Source organism: Magallana gigas, chromosome 9, assembly GCF_963853765.1.
Source record: "Magallana gigas chromosome 9, xbMagGiga1.1, whole genome shotgun sequence".
Taxonomy (NCBI): Eukaryota; Metazoa; Mollusca; class Bivalvia; order Ostreida; family Ostreidae; genus Magallana; species Magallana gigas.
This window is the reverse complement of record NC_088861.1, coordinates 24205212-24225518: the sequence shown is the minus strand read 5'-3', so window position 1 is coordinate 24225518 and position 20307 is coordinate 24205212. Positions and strand designations below refer to the sequence as shown.

The window sequence follows — 20307 nt, the reverse complement described above, 5'->3', positions numbered from 1 at the left end:
TTTGATGTGTATCGTTTAAACAACATAGTATACTAAATGGCAAATAACTGTTCAACATATTTTGCTGAAATATAATCCTGAAAAATGAAATCTCTATGCATATGTTAGAGAGGCTAAATAAATGAATCTCATGCTCTAAAAGTTGTTTATTACGTAAGTAAAGCTGAATACCTTGAAATAATCGTTTGACGTATAACGTCATTGGTAAAAATAGAAAAAAAAATATTACGTTTGAAACTGAGAAGAACAGATCTAAATCATGATATTCAAAACACTGCTTTTTTTCTCACCTGAAAGAAAGTTTAAGTCAGCTTTTCTGTTTTCATGTAAGCAGTGCTCCGTCCGTCCGTGTGTAAACTTTCTGTAAACTCTTTGATTTCTTCTTTACAACCACACGACCAAATTGAACTAAATTTGGTAAAAAAATTCTTATTGGAAGGAAATTCTTAAATGTTATAGTAAAAACGAAGTCATTTTCCATAAAAAAAAACCCAGTGAAAATAGAATGTCTTAAAAATTATATTCTCAAGGTGTCTTTGCAAGTATCCTTAACTAATGCAGATTCTTTATTATTTAGACTGTGTCAGCTTGATCAATTCTGGAGTCCAAAGGAAAGAACAAAGTTTATCACTAAAACAATTAGGGAAAACGTTTAAACATCTTTTTTATTACTTAAAAACTTCATTCCTACAGTTTGTGGTATTACTATACAGGCATCCTCAGATAGTGTAGATTTTATTGTGTTAAAACTTTGACCCCCGAACTAATACTGGAGCTTCAACAGGTGTTCAAAATTAAACATAGAAATTATTTTTCTTTAAGTAAGATCTAATATTGTAGCATTTGTAAGTTGGATATATTGATCTGAAACAAAAAAAAGTTACCGATAATTTATTTGTATGTTTGTATTGTGAAGCGTTTTCCTTCAAATAATTATCATACTTTTGAATGTTTAAATGTAAATTAATAAAATATTGCAGAACTATCAGTGATAGTCTATCACATAGAAATTAGAAATTAATACCATAAAGATTAAAATTAACAAAAACAAAAAAACAAAAACAAAAACAATTAATTTTAATAACGTTACATGTATACAAAGTAAGTATTGCTTGTCACTTCAAATTAATCAAGATTTTTTAAAGAATCATACAGATACATAAAATAGTTTATATCTAATAGAAGAGATGACATGAAATGTATTTCTTTAATATGTTTGTCTCTTTGTTTGACCTCATTGGAAGTAATAGGGCTTCAAATGTCAATTGAAAAATATAAATTTTCACTTTTCTTGACCTGTACTCATTGGGACATAAAGAAAAGCTTTAAAAAAGGAGGATGTTTCACGCAATAATAGGTAATTATTGTATAACACTTTTAATACTAGTATGCAATGTATTGATAAGACCCTGCAATCCATGCTTTTACAATAAATGTGTACATGTATAATAGAAGTCTAATAATTTTTGTAATCATTTTTTCAATACTATAAAATTGAAAATAATGAAAGACATTTGTATGCACATATGAATAAGTACAAAATAAATGAATATAAGTATTTATATTTTTAATTCAGTATGCCATATTAAAACATTATTTGATCGGGATATTATCCTACGTAATGGGTCTCACACTGAAATTTAATCGCATGTTTGTTATGTACACAGTTTAATTCTGACAAAAACTAAGTTTTTTCGCTGAAACAAATATGATTTTTTATAAAGAACAACTTGTAAAACTAAGATGTCCTTCCTCATATTTGTTTATAATACTTTAGAACAATTAGCTTAGTGCAGTATCCATAACAACGTATCAATTCTAACAAAGATTCTATCATTCTGATTGTATAAGAATCCCATAATAATGGAACAAATCAAAACCAGTATATAAAACAGGTTATAATCTTATCATTTACTATTTATAAAATGTACTCAGCAAACCAAGGCTAAAATTATAAAATGTCCATTAAGAAAGAGGATGTTCTATCCGTGTTCCTTTTTTCAGTGCAAAAATGAAAAAAAAATGAACGCAATGCAGTAACGGAAAAGAACATGAATTGTATGCATTTTTGTCGATGAACACAATATGAATTGTGAGCTCACCATCTTTTTTACACAAAGGCACTTTTTACAGTATCTTTTTTTTTAAATTTTATTTTTATATATTATTTGCTTTTCTTAAACAAAATTCTTCGTTTGTGTTATGAAATATCAGATACACCGATTTCAGGAATAATATATTTGATTGAATTGAAATCTTAGATCTTTTTAATATTTCTTGAAACAACCATAAATACAAGTAAATATGATTCATTTTTTAAAACATTCTTGACAGATAATCTAAAGTGCGAAATATGATAATTTCTTCAATTGAATTCTCTTATTAAACAAATTTGATGACAAATTTCTAAATTCGGTCAAAACTGTTCAAAGAGAAGTGTGCAAGTAAGGGAAAATACGAGATATCACCGTAAATCGAAGTATGTCGATTTACAAATTAAAGTAATATTATTTTTATAGGTTTGTCTTTACTACACTATGTCTATTGTTTAAACATATATAAAGTATTACTGTAGTTGCCTTAGTATATGTATATGCGATCTCTTTCACCCTTATAATACCTAACAATGCATGCAACACTATCGCATAGACAATCCTCCTTGTGGTCAGCAGTTTGTATATACGAGACTCAGAGTTAATCTATGTTTGCTTTATTTACATGAAAAACATTAAAAATATATACTTGCATCGGACTTTTAGACAACAATAACTGTTAAATCAAGAAAATATATTTTTTATGTAGAAGTTTTTAATAATGGAGAACAGGAACGGTTAACAACAAAATAAAGGAAACATAATAGATATGCTCGAATCTTCAATTTTTTCGCATTTAAAAAAAAAATTTGAGCTAAGAAAACTCTACGACCGGACAAAAATGTTTGAAGACGGTGATATCTTTAAAAAATCAAAGTACTGAAGAACTGACGGGAGTTGATTTTGTCGATGTTTATTTATTCTAAAATCAACGATATGTTATTTGCAATGACAAGTACATGTAGTTTCTAATTTGTATTTGAATTACGCACATTTTTATAATATGAATTTTTGGACTTTTTCGACAAAAATGTCGAAAACCCCCCGTATGAATCATGTTAAATAATATTTAAAGATAAAATTAATTCAATCAAACCATTTAAAATCAGACTATTATCAAGGTATTCATAAATACATGTAAGTTTCCTTGAATAAACAATGCTTTAGCATACGTTACATCGAATTTATCAATTATTTTCAAGAACTTAGTCTTGTCAGCAGCGATGATTTGTGCTGAGGTCCAAACACTGTTTCACTTTCGGTTTGTCTGAGTAACTGCATATGAGCGTTGATTAAAATCAACTCCCAAAAATAACTTTCAGTCGTGAGGTATGCCGGTCCATTAAACTAAACAAATAAGCGACTTTATCTATCTTTGTCACTCCACTACTAGTTTTGCTATTAAATTATAAAAAAGAAACCTATGGGCCACATCGCTCACTTGTACAACACGCAGTTTTTGTTTCTCTATTAAAACCTGTGAATATTAATCTCTTCTAAAAACAAAAAACAAAAATCTCATTTTTTTTAAAGATTTATATAAAAAGATGCCTACTTTTTCGGACACCTTATCATATCTTATCTAAGATGTATCAATGATTACCAAAGACGAAAATTAAGAATGAAAAAATATATTAACAAATTATTGATTTTCAAGGTTTCAAGTTTATTAGTTTTTGATAAATATAAATGGTAATTTAGATTTAGAAATATCTTAACTCCAGCATGTCACGCGCAAACAGTTTTAATTATAAAGCATTTAAAGACCGGACACCCTAGGCTGGGTTTAATCTATTTCTGAATGTTCAACGTCCTCCTAAATACATTTTTCCATTTTTTACTATTTATCCCGGACGTATAAATTCCACTGTTCAAAGCTGTATCATCTCATTTTCAAGAGAGATATGTTAGGGATTATTTGATATTCTAATATATTCTTCCTCTCCACCAGCTTGGAATATGCATGACGTACATGTATGGCTATTCTTAAAATCAATACATATAGATATAAATAATTATTGTATCAGCATAAATAACACATAATGTCCTATTATTCAACATAATGAAAAAGTTAACTTCTTAAGAAATGATCATTACTAAATAAATTAAAAAGAATCTATATATTTTTAGTCTAAAAGCTATTAAGGCGTGCTAAAAAAACTCATAAAACCTTTTATGATCATTTTTGACCTTATATGAGATAAACATAATAATGAAAATTATTTATTTTGAACATTTCTAGACTACACAAACATTGATTAGAGCTTTTTGTTATTAAAAAAGTATTAATAAAAATTAAAGTTTGAAACTGAATAAGTCTTTAATTTTATTTTCGCTACCCAAAAGTTTAAGTTGTTGGATCCTCGATCATAATTTTAATATCAATGCGTTAATTGTCTTCATTAAAAGCAGACAATTTCTTACTTTGTCTCATTATCAATATTTTCTAAATTGTTTTCCTTAGATATATAAATGCATAACTACGCTTTTTGAGCCACCTTACACACTTAAAGTGTTTCACTACATGAGTGCTTATGCTTTTTACACTACGTCACAAAATGGCGATTTAAATGTTTTGTGATATTGTGTGTACATCATTATATATTTATTATTCATTATAGTATCGAGTTTGTAAAATGCAGATACTGCAATTTTTTTTTCATATCTACTGTATGAACTTTAGAAAATCATATTTTCCCCCAAAATTTGCTTATATTTCGCAGATTTGACTTACAACGCTCTTATGAATAATGATATCTCTCAACAACAAGTAATGTCCTGTTGATTTGAGAAACTATTAAAGAGTATAGTTGACCGACTTAAAAGTAGACATACGTTTTAAAAGTAGTTCTGATTTGTGTGAAAGCACAGAAATGAATTAAAGATCTGTTATTTTTACCCATCAATTACTTCGTCTAGCAAGCTGTATAAAACTGTATTGAGTTTATATGGGAACTGAAAAAAAACTTACATAATATAAATATATAAATATAGTTATTCAACCAGATTGAGTTCACAGGATGGTATTCGGATTTTCCCCAAACCGGTTATTTAAATGCGAATACCGTAGGTTTATAAACTATTTATGTTTGTTGCATCTCAGACAAGCAATATTGTATTTTTGTATTTTATTGTATACGTTATCTCTGTGGTTAAAACTTCAACATACAAATGGATTGTCGTGTCAAATACATTTTATTGCTCTGTTATCTTTTCATAAACCAATGTATCACAAGGTAAGCCATTTTCTATCATACGAATATACTATTCAAAATATTGCCCGAGTAAGAAAATATGTATAAAGGAATTATGGATCACTTATGATTTGTTATCAATTATTCCAATAATAATTCATTTACAGTACTGGTTGCAAAAGAGGGGACCAACAAAATTTAAATTGTAAAGGTAAAAGATCACATTTTAAGGTCAAAGACAGATAAACGGAAGTATACGAGAGACAAAACGAGAGAGAGAGAGAGAGAGAGAGAGAGAGAGAGAGAGAGTTTACAATAGAGCGTATCAAATACAAAATAGCGTAAGGATTATAAATTTGAAATTTACCGCTTGTTGAGCTTCTCTCATTAGAACTATTTTAACAAGACCTTGGACTTTCAAGTAGGACGTAGCTATCTATTTCTTGCGTCAAAACAAGTTAAAAACGCGGCTTAAAGAAAAATATGCAGCAAGTGCGTGGTCTTAGCTCAAAAGCTAGACAAATATTGTTGATTTCAGAGAGATTAGGCTGAGTGGCTGACAATGAAATAGACGGACCTAAGTCACATTACTTTTTAACACAACTACCCAAACTCTAAGCTCTTGTTAAAATGGTTCTATTTTTTGTAATTTCACACAGATTGTCCTCCTGGATATCTAGGTCGGAATTGCTCTGACCGCTGTCGGTATCCTAGTTATGGAATGGAGTGTCAGAAAAGTTGTGATTGCGAGGAAAGGTTCTGTGACATTGCCACTGGCTGTTTTTTACCAAATGGTACTTTTCTATGGTATTTTAATGTGTAGATCTTCCATTAAAATCGTCTACAAGTATTATGATTCAAGGTATTCACATGAAAGAAAAAAAAACGTTCAAACAATATACAAGTACATATAATGTCATATTTGTCTACGATAAGGTAAATGTAAATAACATTATAATCCTTTAATTTTAACCATGTATTAGCTTTACAAGGAAAAATTCATTTGCAATTTTCACAATAACATGTACTTTTTCTTCAGATAGGATTTTCCTTTCAGGTAATTTGTAAGAAATGCATACATAAAGTACACGTGTGCATCTAAAATGATATATCAGTCAGTAAAAAATATCATCCATTTCAGTCAGTAAAAGATATCATCCATTTCAGTCAGTAAAAGATATCATCCATTTCAGTCAGTAAAAGATATCATCCATTTCAGTCAGTAAAAGATATCATCCATTTCAGTCAGTAAAAGATATCATCCATTTCAGTCAGTAAAAGATATCATCCATTTCAGTCAGTAAAAGATATCATCCATTTCAGTCAGTAAAAGATATCATCCATTTCAGTCAGTAAAAGATATCATCCATTTTTGTTCGTTATCGTTTGCCTGGTAACAACTTCAGTTTTCTATATAATTGTACATATACTTTTTAAGATGGATGCAGAGATGGCTTCTTTGGTGACAGATGTGTAAATAAATGCCGATATCCATCTTACGGAAAAGACTGTCAAGATAGCTGTCAATGTTCCGAAACTGCTTGCAATTTTATGACCGGATGTGACATTTCTAAGCGTACGCAGGCAATTATTCAAATATTTTAAATTTACGAAAATTGTTATGGAACCAAATTGAAGATTTGTTGTTTTATTAATTTTTTTTAATTTGAATTGTCTCATGAAAACAAAAATGAACCAATGTTATTATCATTATCCCATATTATATACGTGTATCAAATAAAACCCTTGTACATGTACTTGTAATTTCAATTTTTTTATTTATAGATGAGCAGTTAAAAGCTGAAAACAGATCTCAACACATAGCTTTCGGAATTACTTCATTCACGGTTATAGTTGCAGTTTCCATTTTGTCCTCCATCTTAATCTCAGTTGCCATAACTCTTGCTATCTGGCGTCTTAAAGGACCATATAGGTGGAACAGGAGAGTGTCTCAAAATATGTCACGACAGCTAGGACAACAGGAGCCATGCCATGCAACAACGCAACAACCACACCATGTTGCCTTTGATAGTCGCCAAAGAACAAATGATTACTGCTTCAAAGTAAATAACAGGCCAAGCCACACTTACTGTTCTACAATCGAGGTTTCGACCATTCTTCCACCGTCAGACATTAATCGTCCAGAACTGCAGCGAGAAAACAGCTCGGATACAACAGTATATGATATTGGCTCGTGTACTTATGAGCCTGTCGTTTTCCCTGTACGGGAAGAACATTGAGATGCGTATAATTAAAATGAGGAAAAAAAATACATCTTGAAAAAACCCGCAAAAATGTTGATAAATAAAAAAACAGAGATGATGAAGCTACTAAACGCAATAAAATGTATATATGTAAAGCAATGTATTTTAAAATTTTACGTACTTGCACAATATGTTTTTATTTAACATGCACAGTATTTTTGAAATACATTTTTTATGTCATTATGTAACAAATAATTACTTTTCTATTTGTTTTTGCATATAAAGTTTATATTTTCAACTCTCCCCCCCCCCCCTTTTTGCTTCTCTTTATTCGAATTTCATGATTTAAAGTGTATATATATATATATATATAACATGCTTTAAATAAATTGTTTTCAATAAGCGTCCTTAATCATATTACTAGTCAGAGTTAAAAAAATTGAGACAGATTTTGGATATTATGGATGGCGGGGGTAGTTTCGCGCGATGGACTCGGTCGGGGATATAAAATAGTTGGACAGCCTGAGGTCTGTAAAGTTACTTTAAGGGTTGTAGGTTGTTATATACTGTTTGTTACATTTCTTCTTGTGTAGTGGAGTTCGTGTTCATGTCATAAAAAGTCATAACTGTGAAATTAAACCATTTCAAAAAACTACATTATAATCTTATTTGTTGACCAAAGAAATAACATAAAACAACTTGGTTCGTTTCTTGCCCAAAATATGTATTCTGAATACAAGATACACGTTTTGCTTGTTTGCCAATAAAGGTGTTCCTTACCTCACCAGAAACCTTAACGCCACTCCGAGATTAGAGCAAACGTACAAAACGTACAAAAGTACACATACCTGTCAAAGAAGTACAATTCAATGAAATAAATGAAACCAAATATTTCCAGAATTGCACGTCATCTCCTTTCACTTCAATAAAACAGAACGAAAATCCTTACGGAGATTTATTACTTAAAAAAAACTAATATCTATAAGGATTCAGAAGTCACTCAAAAAAAAAATTCAACGAACGATATTATCCGCTTACTCTCATATTGATTGTAATCAAAATTAAAATCCCCGTAGACTTTTTGTTTAAATTTTCAGCTATGCGTGATTGTTTCCTTACATGCTAGCTAGAGGATGCGTTTCAAAGAAGATGTTTTATCATGGTTTAAATGAATATTGATTAAACAAGGAGGTATTAAGGATGACGTTTACTCAGAATGAAAAAAAAATCCACTGATGATAATGAAAAACCATCTATTGTGTGTTATAGACCTTTGCTTGTATTGTTATTTTTCACTTTCAGAAAAGTAGGTCAATGACCTACTTTTTGAGTTAATGGCCATTGAATATTTATTGAAAAATCAAGAAAAATCCCGTAAAATTTAACACTACGATTGAGATTTTCTTAATTATAAAAATATTACAAATAATTAAACACTTTAAAAAATAAGATATAGTTTATGAATGGTAGTGGCACTAAATAAGTACACAACATTAAGATTTCAGCATCAATTTTAAAAAATAATTCAGTTCGAATTTCCTCTATGAATTTTCAAATCTCTACCCATTTTTGATTCAATTTTACAAAAAATTGAATGATGATAATACGAAAACATTTATGATATTGAACTACTTATATTGACCTTATTCAGTTGGCATAAAATTTATATGAGGTCAATGATCAAAATTTTGAGATACGATGTCTTTTATCGTTTTTAAGTTATTTTCAATATTTTTATTATTTGTGCCATAAGATTATTTTAATTACTAAGTTAGGTAAAACCAACGGAAAATATGCAAAATTACGTAGACCTAAATATAAAATCCTAACTTTTAATATTAGACTACTGCCAAAAAACTTTTAGCAGAAAACAAAATCTGCAAAATTTAGTCCGAATTTCCTCTGTTTGGCTAAAAGTCATCAATTTTTGTTTGAGCATAATTCTATAATAAAGTAAAACTGTTGAATTTTTTGTCAATAATAATTCATTTCATAAACATTTTTTGTGTTTAGAACAAATTTCACTCATTACATTGAACTTTTTAACAATCGGAATTTGAGAACTCAAACCCTGAGTAAATAACACCCTTAAAGATATTGTATAATTAAGATTAATAACAGATATTGAATGTTGTTAGTGTTCATTTATTGAAATGTATCCAATACATGTTGTGACATGTTAGTCCAATTCCTCCTTTAATATCCAAACAAAAAACGAAAGCATGTCAGTGCAAAAATATCTGAACAGTTTTACAATGTGTGAATACACTGTAAACCAATTAAAGTAGTTTTATTTATTTATTTACTTATTTATTTATTAAAGGCTTCTGTTAAAACAACTAGAAATGGTAAAAGATCAAAGTACCAACCTATATTTCATTTTTTTACTTTACAGTATTCAAAAGCATGAATTAGTCTTGGATAAGAAACGTATAACAAGAATATTGAGATTTTAAATACCTTATACTTCATATATTAAGCAAAAAAATATATTCATTCAATAAGTTATTGTATCGAAAAACACATTTATTCAAAAAGATGTTTAAATAAAATGACATTTGTTAATTAATAAGAAATTACATGTATTTATTAGTTGGCATTATATCAGAATTAAACACTCTAATTTCAAATCACCCGACATTTAGCAAGTCACGAACCAAAAAAACCCTAATACTGATAATAAACTAGCATGCCAGTTTTATAAAGAGTGAGTTTAAAAAAAGAAATCCTGCTTAAATATTTTTGGCCATTTGATATCATGTATTACATGCATAAATTTGATTCCTGCTGTTCTTGCTATTTGATCCTCATTCAAAGATACTTAACAAAAATAGCTGTTACATGAGTGTGTACTCTTATGTTTCTTCTTGATAAACTTAATTAATTTCTGCGATTTTTAGGGAGCTCATTGATTGTATCTACAGAGTATAATAACATAATTATATACTTATACTTATTCATGACATTTCCATTAATTCTTTTACTAACGCATGGATTTTTGATATTTTTTGTTAAGAATATATCTCAAAAGTAGTCAAATTTTTCTTCAGAAATTATATGTGTAACTTACATTCGTCATTCTCGTCAGTTTTACCTCGGTCATCTCTTTTGACTAAATGTATATATGCAAATTTGATAAAACTAGCCCACATATATAATATAAATAATATATAATATAAAATAACATAATATATCAAAGGTACCAGTACAAGCTGATTCGTTTATTTTATTAAGTATTTTATAAATGTAATAAAATATATAATATATATAAATATATAATGTAATATATTTAAATATATAATATAAGAATATATAATATAATAATATATATTATAAAAGGTACCAGTACAAGCATATTCGTATATCGTAGTTTATAAATGTATATGACAAAAAAACATAATGCCTATACTTCGAACAAATATTTATCTAAATATTTTATTTTTAATTATTTCATGTAGTAATATATTAGCACAACTGTAATACATGCATTACTTTAACAAAAACCCAAAAAGTATACATCTTTTGCATTTTTTAATATTCAATATACATGTACTTTGAAAGACTTAATACGAATGCATCACGTTGTTATAATAGTTAATTAATTAATCTTTGTTTATTCTACATATTCCCAATTTTGAAAGGCTATCCATGAATGTAATTGTTTAATTCTCTCTTGTTTGGAATTACACTCAGAGTCTAGAATGTCTTGTGTGACCCTCAAAGGGACTTATTAAAAGGCACATAGGACAGGAAGTCACATAACGCAGTCCAAGACTATCCTCGAAAATCTTTTTACATATTATTTAGCCATTTCTTTAAACTTATTTTATTATATAAACTGAATAGAATTGGACAACAGGCGTATCCTATGTTTATCCTCTCCTGGCATAATAAGCCAGATAACATAAATTTTATAGGTATATAGTATAATATCATTTAGCTATCAATAGTACGTGGTACCAAATAGCCAAATTATATATCTTTCATCTCCAAACTAGTTTTTATAGACTGAATTTCAAATTCCATCACCGTCAGAAAGCTTTAAGATTTCTTATTTTGTACAGACTCACTTTGTTTATCAATTAAGAGTAGCATATTAATAAGTTCAGCATTTTTTTCCCCAAGAAATGGACTATAACAGTATGTTTCCATTGTTTTGTATTAAATACTGGCAAGTAAGTCATGTAATCTGCATTTCCGCTAACAAAACAATCTATAATCACGATGTTTTCTTTATCCATGCATATTTTTACACACGTTTTGCATGATGTGATGTTATGAAAAAAGTTCGTATCTATTTATCTGACCCTTAACTTGTGTTTAAAATACACGCTTGATGTCGGACTCGTAATCTGCCATGTTTGTTTATAGACTAATAACTCTCCCAATATCTTCTTTATACACATATTAATTGCAATATTTTGATACATATCTCGATATATGGATTCAGCTTATACATGTAAAAGTCAATGTATTTACTTTGGCCGATACGCCTGTTTACAAAATGACAATAAACCGATGTTTTTAGAAGTTCAATTACTGTCAAGCCGCCATGTTTGTTTATAGAGGGTGCGACAATAGAGATATAGCGGGAATCATGAAAAACCTCACGTATAGGGTAAATGATAAAAACTGTAATTACAAAGGCGATAAATACTCTAATTAGTTATCAAAACAAACGTATTCTATATATGTCAGCTTGGGACGCCATTTTAATTTGCTTAAAGTCGCTTACAATAGCATACACAGCATTTTGGGACCAAAAGAAGGTCGCTTATCACGTACGGCGAGGGGTTGGGGAGGGTCGCTTAATGCATAAAGTCACTTAAGACAGAAAGTCGCTTTATACAGAAGGAAGCTACGACTCTACTAGCATTTTGAGGCAAGTGTATCTATATTATAACTACATTGCCATATATCAGCTCATGCAGAGAAATACACATAAGACTAAGTCACGCTGGACTTTAGATGCGGAAAAAGGAAATACGATGACGTCAAATTAATAAAAGAAAGTCCGTTATCAAAATTGATATTCCAAACAGTTTGAACCTTACTCCTTTACCTAATGATTGTTCTGCGCGTGTAAAAGGTACGTATGTTATATAAACAAAAATATTTTTGTCGCTCTGGCTAAATTTAAATATGCCATTTTTATGAACGCTGCAAAACAACCTTTTATTAAATTTAAAGATCAATGCAAAAGTTTTTAGCAGGTTGTCATTAAACAATCATGATTTGAATTGATAGACAAAAATGTGTAACAATGTAAAGCTTATCAATTTATTAATATTACAAGGCTATTAAAAGGTTAACACTAAAAGTACAGAGAAAACATCATAGAACGATGTTAGAATTATTTATTATAGGTATTAATAAACTAATACTTTTCTAAGCATTATTTGAAAGTCACAGGAATGCGTATATTTGTACGTCTGCATCGTTCCACTGGATCACGTAGATTTCATGTCGGTTAAGTGTTGTATGAATTACAGTCTAATTTTTTTAGGAATAGAGGAAAAATACGAATCATGGATATAAAAAAAATGATGTACACTGTACTATAGTTATTTGCAGGTTACATGTAACTAAAAATAATTATTCACGAAAAAAGCTTATAAGCTGTGATTTGTGTACTGTCCTTGGTCTTTTGTTCACTATTTTTTTCACTATTTTGCTCTTTTTTTTAACAGATTTTAACAATTATTTTTAGGTCAATATTCTCTATGCAAATCACAAACTTTTATCAAAATTTTAATTGCATTATGTTAAAGACTATTATTTTTATTTACATTCAACAGTGCAAGCAATGGTCGTCTATATGCTAAGTATCACAATCTGTATCAGTTTTCTCTTTGAGGTAAGTTTTATGCTTTTATGATTTCGTATTCATCTTAAGTTTGCTTTATATGTACTGAAGGTTGTATTTTTGAGTTTTTTTTTTAATTTATAGACATCTTTATCTATGAAGTGTCCCGAGTCTATCCCAACAATCTCCACTGTTTCCCGGTGCCCTTCCAACGCCACGGAATGGGAAATAGCGGCAAAAAGAAAAGGTTGTAATGTCTTGGCAAAGATCCAAAATTGCACACATGCAAACAACTTTGTATATCATTGTGTTCTCAATGAAAAAGCAACGATGTTAGTAGAAGTCTGTGCACCTATATACTATCTGGCAGGTGAGCAGTGTCATATCCACAAAATAGCAAATTATGAAATATCTGAGTACAGATAGTGATAACTGATGAATGATTATAGATAATGTGTGTACTATCTTTGTAAGTGTCGACGTCATCATCATGAGTATAATTAATACTAGTAATTAAAGTTGAAATTGTTTCAACCAACTAATAAATTATTAAAACATTAGATATTTCGCTTCAATTGGTATTGTTTAACATCAACATTATTTCTAATGTTCCGTGCGGTTTATCACACGAGATGTAACTTTGTTTAAAATGTATAGTACATATACATATATAGTCCTTAAAATACACACAAAAAATTACGAATAAGTATAAGTTTTAGAATACTTAACTGAAAGGTCATTTAACTAAACATGACGCTTGTTAACGCTTACTTATATTAGATTTGTTGTGTTCAGAAGAGGTTGAATGGTACATTAAGTCTTAACTGTTGACACGAGGTCTACTGTAAACAAATATGTATTTTAATCCATACATTTCCATTTTTTGAATTTTCGCTGGTTTTTTTTTTTTTTTTTTTTTGTTATTTTGTTTTTTTTAAATTGAAATAAATCAGTTATAATTTTTCAATTAATCTTTTCAGATAAAGCATTGCCGTGCAATGTTTTGAGTGTATAAATTGCTTTCTATATTTGCTTTATTATCTGCATCATACATTAGATATGTATATAGGAATCAATCGGCAAGAATATGGTATTAAGATACAATTTTGTTTAATGTTCTTCTAACCAAGCGTATTGTTCAATTGTTTCTGTTCCAGGTTACTGTTCTCGTTACAGCGAAGTAGACGGCAAATTTATCAACAAACCTGATTTAGATTGTACAGTGTTTGATCCTCCCTGTCCAAACAGATTTACATCAAATGAATCTTACAAGTGTAAGGAGTTGATAGTTTGAAACAAATGTTCCTCTTTACATTTATGGTGATATTGTGTCACCTTCATTTTGTGACGTGCTTCCGAATTACAAAAAAAAATGAAATCAAGCATAATTTTATTAACTTATTTCTTTCCCAATATTTTTACCTAATTTATAACAGCGCAGTGCAAAGGGTTTGAGCGTTAACTAGGAATCTGTAAGTCATGAGTTCGAACACTGCTTGAGTTTTTATAATATTACCTTTCCAAACAATTTTAAAATTTATCTTTTTGTCAAATATAGAAAAAATTTAAACTGTTGAAAGTTTTTTTTAATAATGGTGTACTTATTTTCACAATACCATTGACAGGTGTCCAATGCCACTTTTAATATGTACATGTATTGATCTGCTTGGTTTATGTACTTTACAACTTGAGCTTAGGCAAAAGAACCAATACATAAAGATATAATACAACACACAGATCTTGAACTATACTTCATCGTTTGGATTATTTTTTTTAGATCAAAAGTGCTATGAGAAAGTTATAAAACAACAGCAGGAAAAGTAAGAAAATATTTAATATCCATGATCCGTTGTTTATTATAACAAAACGTAGCGATTGACTTTGTGGAGCGATTATTTTACATAAATAATTTACATGTTTAATATATATGTATGTTTGTAAACATGTGCATGTCCTTTTGTTTTATAAATATCTACTAACTTACACAAACTCTTCTGTAGAAACAATGTAAATCAATATGTTCCATTGGTGACCGTCCTGGCGATAACAATAACTTTGCTGATGGTTCAAGCAGTGGGGTTTAAGCTAAAATGGATAAAATGTTTATGTGGAAAGAAACACGGAAGCAAAGAAGGTAAACATTAGACGATGTATTTTTGGCGATATTCTTTTTAACTCTTAAAGTATTGTATTGATATTCAATATTAGATTGATGAAATCAGTTATATTTTTTATACAGTCAACAAGCATATAATGTAGTCTTTAGTTAACACCATTATTTCATCTTATTATCGTTTGCACAAGTAACAAATTAAGTGCAAAATCTTTTGAAATAATTAACGCTCGATCATATGCTCTCAGTACATTGAATGAAATTGCCAAACAAATAACTTTACTTGTTTCATACAAGTATGCTATCAACACATTCTTGTATTCTATTCAATTTTATTACTTAAATAGTTCACCGTCCGCGGATTGTCATTTTTTCGTGTAATGAACATTGTAGAATTTGTTGATTTTTTACTATTTGCCCAAATGTTTTACTTTTCATGACCCCCCCCCCATACACACACACACACACACATACATACACAAATTAAAAGATATATTGACTTTGTAAATTGGCAAAACTTAAATTTAAAAAAAAAGACTTAAAATTCAATATTAATATACATGTATATCATTGTATGGTCTATTTTGTTCAAAGTGTCACAAAATAATTTTTTTTTCTACTTTGTTAAGAAAACAAAAAAAAAACTTGTAATGGAAAAGTCCCCTGAAAGATTGTGCAGTAATTTCACAGATATTTTCATGCATCTAATTTTGTTATCCTGTTTAAGTATACTCAAGAGATATCATAAATAATATGCATAATCATGTTTTTAGGGATTTTTTTTATCTTAATTACTAAGTTTAGGAAATCTATAATTTTCAGAAGAAACAACAAGATAGTTAAATAATTGATTTCGTTGGTTCAATGCTATGATCATAGCACGTTTATATGCAAATGCGTGTGCCATGCAAACGACTAATAATTTGTTTTGATCCTATTCAGTCAAACGTTTCTTAATATCTTAATCACTTAAGGTGGGTCGCGGGTTTGCTTTCGTCATCAAATTCTGTACGCAATTTAGACAACTTGTTTGGCCGTTTTGTGCACATTCGTTTATGACGTCATAACGGATACATCTCAAGTTTCCCGCATTACACTCTAGACAAGAAATCATCTTGACGCAAGCGTCAAATGGGCCGCAAAAAATATAATTGTTGTATGAGTCATTGGTTGTTTTACATTAAAACACACCACAAAATAGAAAATAAAATTTGGTTGTACTAATTTTTATGGTAAATTTTAATATAATTTCAGCAACTTGTTTTGAAGTTTAACTTTTTACTATTATCACAAAGAATCGAGTTCGTTACTGTAAGCATTTCTAACGGTAATTGTTTGATCATTGCCATAGTATGAAGTAATGGAAAACACATTGATTTGTACAATTCAAAGTTCAACTCATCATTTTTCTCTTGGAGATTATGTATTTCAAACCAATTTGTTTTTTTTTTTGTTGCATCGTATTGAATGAAAACTTAATGCATTAGTTTATATGAATTTAAGAGACCACATGATAAAATAGAAATTGATTAGTTTAAATTTTCCAGTCAATTCAAATTTTCATTTCTGTCATATTTTTGCGTAAATAATTGAAATTGATGTCATTTCATGATATTTTCTACCACATTTTACATGGAAATATAATAAATACACACACAAAGTCATTTTATTTGACACGGCACACAGAAATTCAAATATATCATTTATAAAAAATTTAATGACATTCAGGTCTTTAGTATTTTAGGTCTTTAGTATGTACCGCATACCGATCCCGATGCATTGTTTTGAAAAGAATGTAAAAACTCCGAAGTTTTCCGAATAGATTATAGTCTCGATAAAAACGCGCCAAACACGACAATCTATTAAGTATGACCTACTAGTATTTTTCAATTACGAGTAAAACAAAAAATATGTGATATTTTTTAAAAGGTACATCACATATTTCTATATGCAAATTTACTTTTAATTCATAAAAAATATGCATGGTATTAATTCTATTAAAAAGAACTATCCCGCAGAAACGCAGTAACAATATTTAAATGTGTATCAAATAACGGACCGCCTTCCGGCGGCCCGTAATAAAACCAAATGCTCGGGGTGATAATGAAGTAATCATTTATATATATGCCGTTAATACTAGACAGTAGTAGTCATTTATATTTATTCTCCACGAATCAAAAAAGGAAGTGCACATTGAATGCAACACATTATAATTATGCAGATAATCAGCAAGAATTGGAGCGTTCTTTTTCAGTCTATGTAAAGGTTCAAACTGTAAATAAAAACCAGCGGTGTAGTCTCAAACTTGTAACACAGGAGAGAGAGAGAGAGAGAGAGAGAGAGAGAGAGAGAGAGAGAGAGAGAGAGAGAGAGAGAGAGAGAGAGAGAGATGTAAAATATTTTGGTCCTCGGCTTCGGCAATAATTTTTTAACAATTGATTAGTTATTGAATTAATATGTAATGATATAATATATCAATAATATATTTTTTATCATATGTTACTATTTTGCCCGAAAAATAGGGAAGAGCACAGTCGGGGAATTAATTTTTTTTAGTCGTGAAGATCTTGATAATTGCCCGGACTTACAAATAGCAACCGTTTTCTAGATTCAAGATTATATACATTAGGTCCAACTTATATTCAGACCAAGCAAATTAATATGGAAATGCACTTGCTAAAAAATTGTGATTTTAGATATTTAAAATATTATGCTCTGCATCATCTGATTTAGAATGAGACTGTAAAAGCTAGCTATTCTGGCTAATATTTTTTTTAATATCAATGTTAACCGAACAGATCTCTTCATGTATATAAAACCGGAGGTACACGAGAGGCTGCCCCCCCCCCTTCCAATTAATAGTTTTTGATTCATGATAAAAATATGTTTAATCTTGAGCTCTTTTATATTCTCAAAAAGTCCATTTTTTAAAGAAGATGTATGCTTCAGCAAGTTTATTATGGTAGGCGGTCTAATCTCTAGGAAAATTGTCACTTTAACTGTTACAGATTTATGTGTACGAACGTGGCTATGTATGGATGTATGTAAAATATTGTCTCTTTTCTGTAATTTTGTGGACAATATTTATGTAAAAAGAATCTACATCATCTTTTGAACCTTATTTAAATCTGTAAAAGTTTTAGCTTTAGCAGTCCTAAATTTAGTTTTTAAATGATTGCATCACTTAGTAAGTGGAACAGGTTTAACATTTTTTGACGTCGTAATCATGACGTCAAATACGGAAATGCGACCATTTTTGGTAGAATAATCAGAAACATAAAATAAAATAGCAAAAAATCTAGCGAGAACACATATAATTTTTTTTACATAAATAATTTGTAAATCATGTTTTCTTTACACATAGAAACCGTTGATAAATTCGTCTAAATTGTTTAGAAGCTATTTGCAATTTTTCAAAAAAACTCCATCTCGAATATAAAGAGAAATATGCTCATTTTCCTATATATTTCATTAGAAAAGCGTCAAAACAGCACTACAAACGATACTAAGTTTAGAGCGGTATTGCATACAAATAGCGTAGGCAAATTTGATAAAAAATTTATATAATGAACTGTGTATCCTAAATAACGATTAAACAAAATTTCAGGGTATGTTTTCTCGTGAGATTTTTTATGGGGTAAACCCGCGACCCACCTTAAGTAAGTAACCATATGCATTTGAAGACAACTTCTGTGGTCATCAATAATTTTGCTGCTTATATGAATGGTTAGAGTTGCATTTGTTTATTTAGTGTAACCATAATGTTTTCATTTTACATAAAAGTAAAACCCAATACATATTGCTGATTTTGCATTAGACATTACTTACGGAATGGGAAAATTACAATTTATCTTCTGTCATAATAATTTTTACAAACTTATATATTTAATGTTCTACAAACGCTCAGAGAAAACGATGTATTACGACGTTATATTGCACGGTTTTTAAATGAATTCAATCTTCTAGACTTACATTTAGCACAACAGTACAATAGTTATACTACACTGAATGTCAAATGTTTAGCTTATGAAACGATTTTGATATTTCACAACTACGTTATATGTTTAAAAAGACGTTGCAATGAGAGATATAAAAACCACAATGTAGGGTTTTGTGATAGCTCTCTTTAAGATCGCCGGATCAATGTCAGGACCTAGGTGGAGGAATTAAGACAATTTTAACATACTTGCAATACACGGTGGCAAAACCAAGCTTCAAAATACAATAAATAATTGCAATATTAATATCAGTTATCAAATTATAGTATAACTTTTAAAATGTTCCATGTTAATTAATGTTTCTATTTGGTAACAAAAACCAGCTGTTGTTGAGTTGAGTAGAGGCGTCGCCCAAAGCACGTTGTAATAATTTTAGAGATATTTTTATCCTTATAGTATTGATAATCCTGTTATGGTACAATGTATCTCTTATAAGCACTTCAACAGGATATCACGAATTCCATGCTGGTCGCATGATCATGTTTTCCTCTTTTAACCACGCAGCTAAGTAAAGATTTTTCCCAAGAGAAGCATTCAGCTAGTACAGTATACTCTTTTGCGTAAGCTTGTTATTATATATGATTTAAAGCATTAAAGTTTCTCTCATTTACTCTTATACTTCAATCAGTGTGATACATGTACAAGAAAAGGAAAACCAAGGAACGGTCAATGTACGCTGATGATGCATTCACAATATAGCTAGTTTATTGGCATGAATTGAAAGGGGGGTTTAAAAAGCTGGTGCCCATATTATATGATACGATTTCTCTTTAAATATCTTGAGACTTGATTCATTTAACAAAACCAGAAATATGTTTTCATATCTGTGTATGATAATTAATTTTATTTTAAGGAAGGAGTGTTTTCTGTGTTTTGTCACAAGTAAAGAAGTGTGAACG

General features: G+C 29.3%; 2 protein-coding genes across 4 annotated transcripts in view; both read left to right on the top strand.

The window, feature by feature from the left end:
- The first annotated feature begins 4940 nt into the window (after positions 1–4940).
- LOC105322525 (multiple epidermal growth factor-like domains protein 10) lies at positions 4941–8152 on the top strand. Of its 3 annotated transcripts, XM_066072131.1 has the most exons (6): positions 4965–5329; positions 5455–5498; positions 5947–6081; positions 6327–6344; positions 6726–6863; positions 7073–8150. In XM_066072131.1, the coding sequence occupies exons 1-6, from the start codon at positions 5265–5267 to the stop codon at positions 7525–7527; spliced, it is 855 nt and encodes a 284-aa protein (XP_065928203.1). In that variant the 5' UTR covers positions 4965–5264; the 3' UTR covers positions 7528–8150. The 3 variants fall into 3 exon arrangements, 2 of the variants coding, with proteins under 2 accessions (XP_065928203.1, XP_034335716.2); XR_010709643.1 differs by lacking the exon at positions 6327–6344 and having other exon boundaries at positions 4941–5329; positions 5947–6149; positions 7073–8152; XM_034479825.2 differs by lacking the exon at positions 6327–6344 and having other exon boundaries at positions 4983–5329; positions 7073–8147.
- Positions 8153–12504: 4352 nt separating this feature from the next.
- Positions 12505–20307, top strand: part of LOC105324383 (uncharacterized) — a 16213-nt gene continuing 8410 nt past the window's right edge. The window contains exons 1-6 of the mRNA XM_066070450.1: positions 12505–12580; positions 13290–13348; positions 13442–13667; positions 14455–14571; positions 15075–15117; positions 15298–15431. Of these exons, the coding sequence (XP_065926522.1) occupies positions 13298–13348; positions 13442–13667; positions 14455–14571; positions 15075–15117; positions 15298–15431 (571 nt within the window). The 5' untranslated portion in view covers positions 12505–12580; positions 13290–13297. The remainder of the gene's footprint in view (positions 12581–13289; positions 13349–13441; positions 13668–14454; positions 14572–15074; positions 15118–15297; positions 15432–20307) is intronic.

Excerpts from the sequence above, each read along its gene's own strand:
- LOC105322525 (XM_066072131.1), top strand. The coding sequence starts at position 5,265 with ATGGATTGTCGTGTCAAATACATTTTATTGCTCTGTTATCTTTTCATA. Across the intron at positions 5,330-5,454 it reads ATAAACCAATGTATCACAAG|TACTGGTTGCAAAAGAGGGG; the intron begins GTAAGCCATTTT and ends ATTCATTTACAG. Across the intron at positions 6,864-7,072 it reads CGGATGTGACATTTCTAAGC|ATGAGCAGTTAAAAGCTGAA; the intron begins GTACGCAGGCAA and ends TTTTATTTATAG.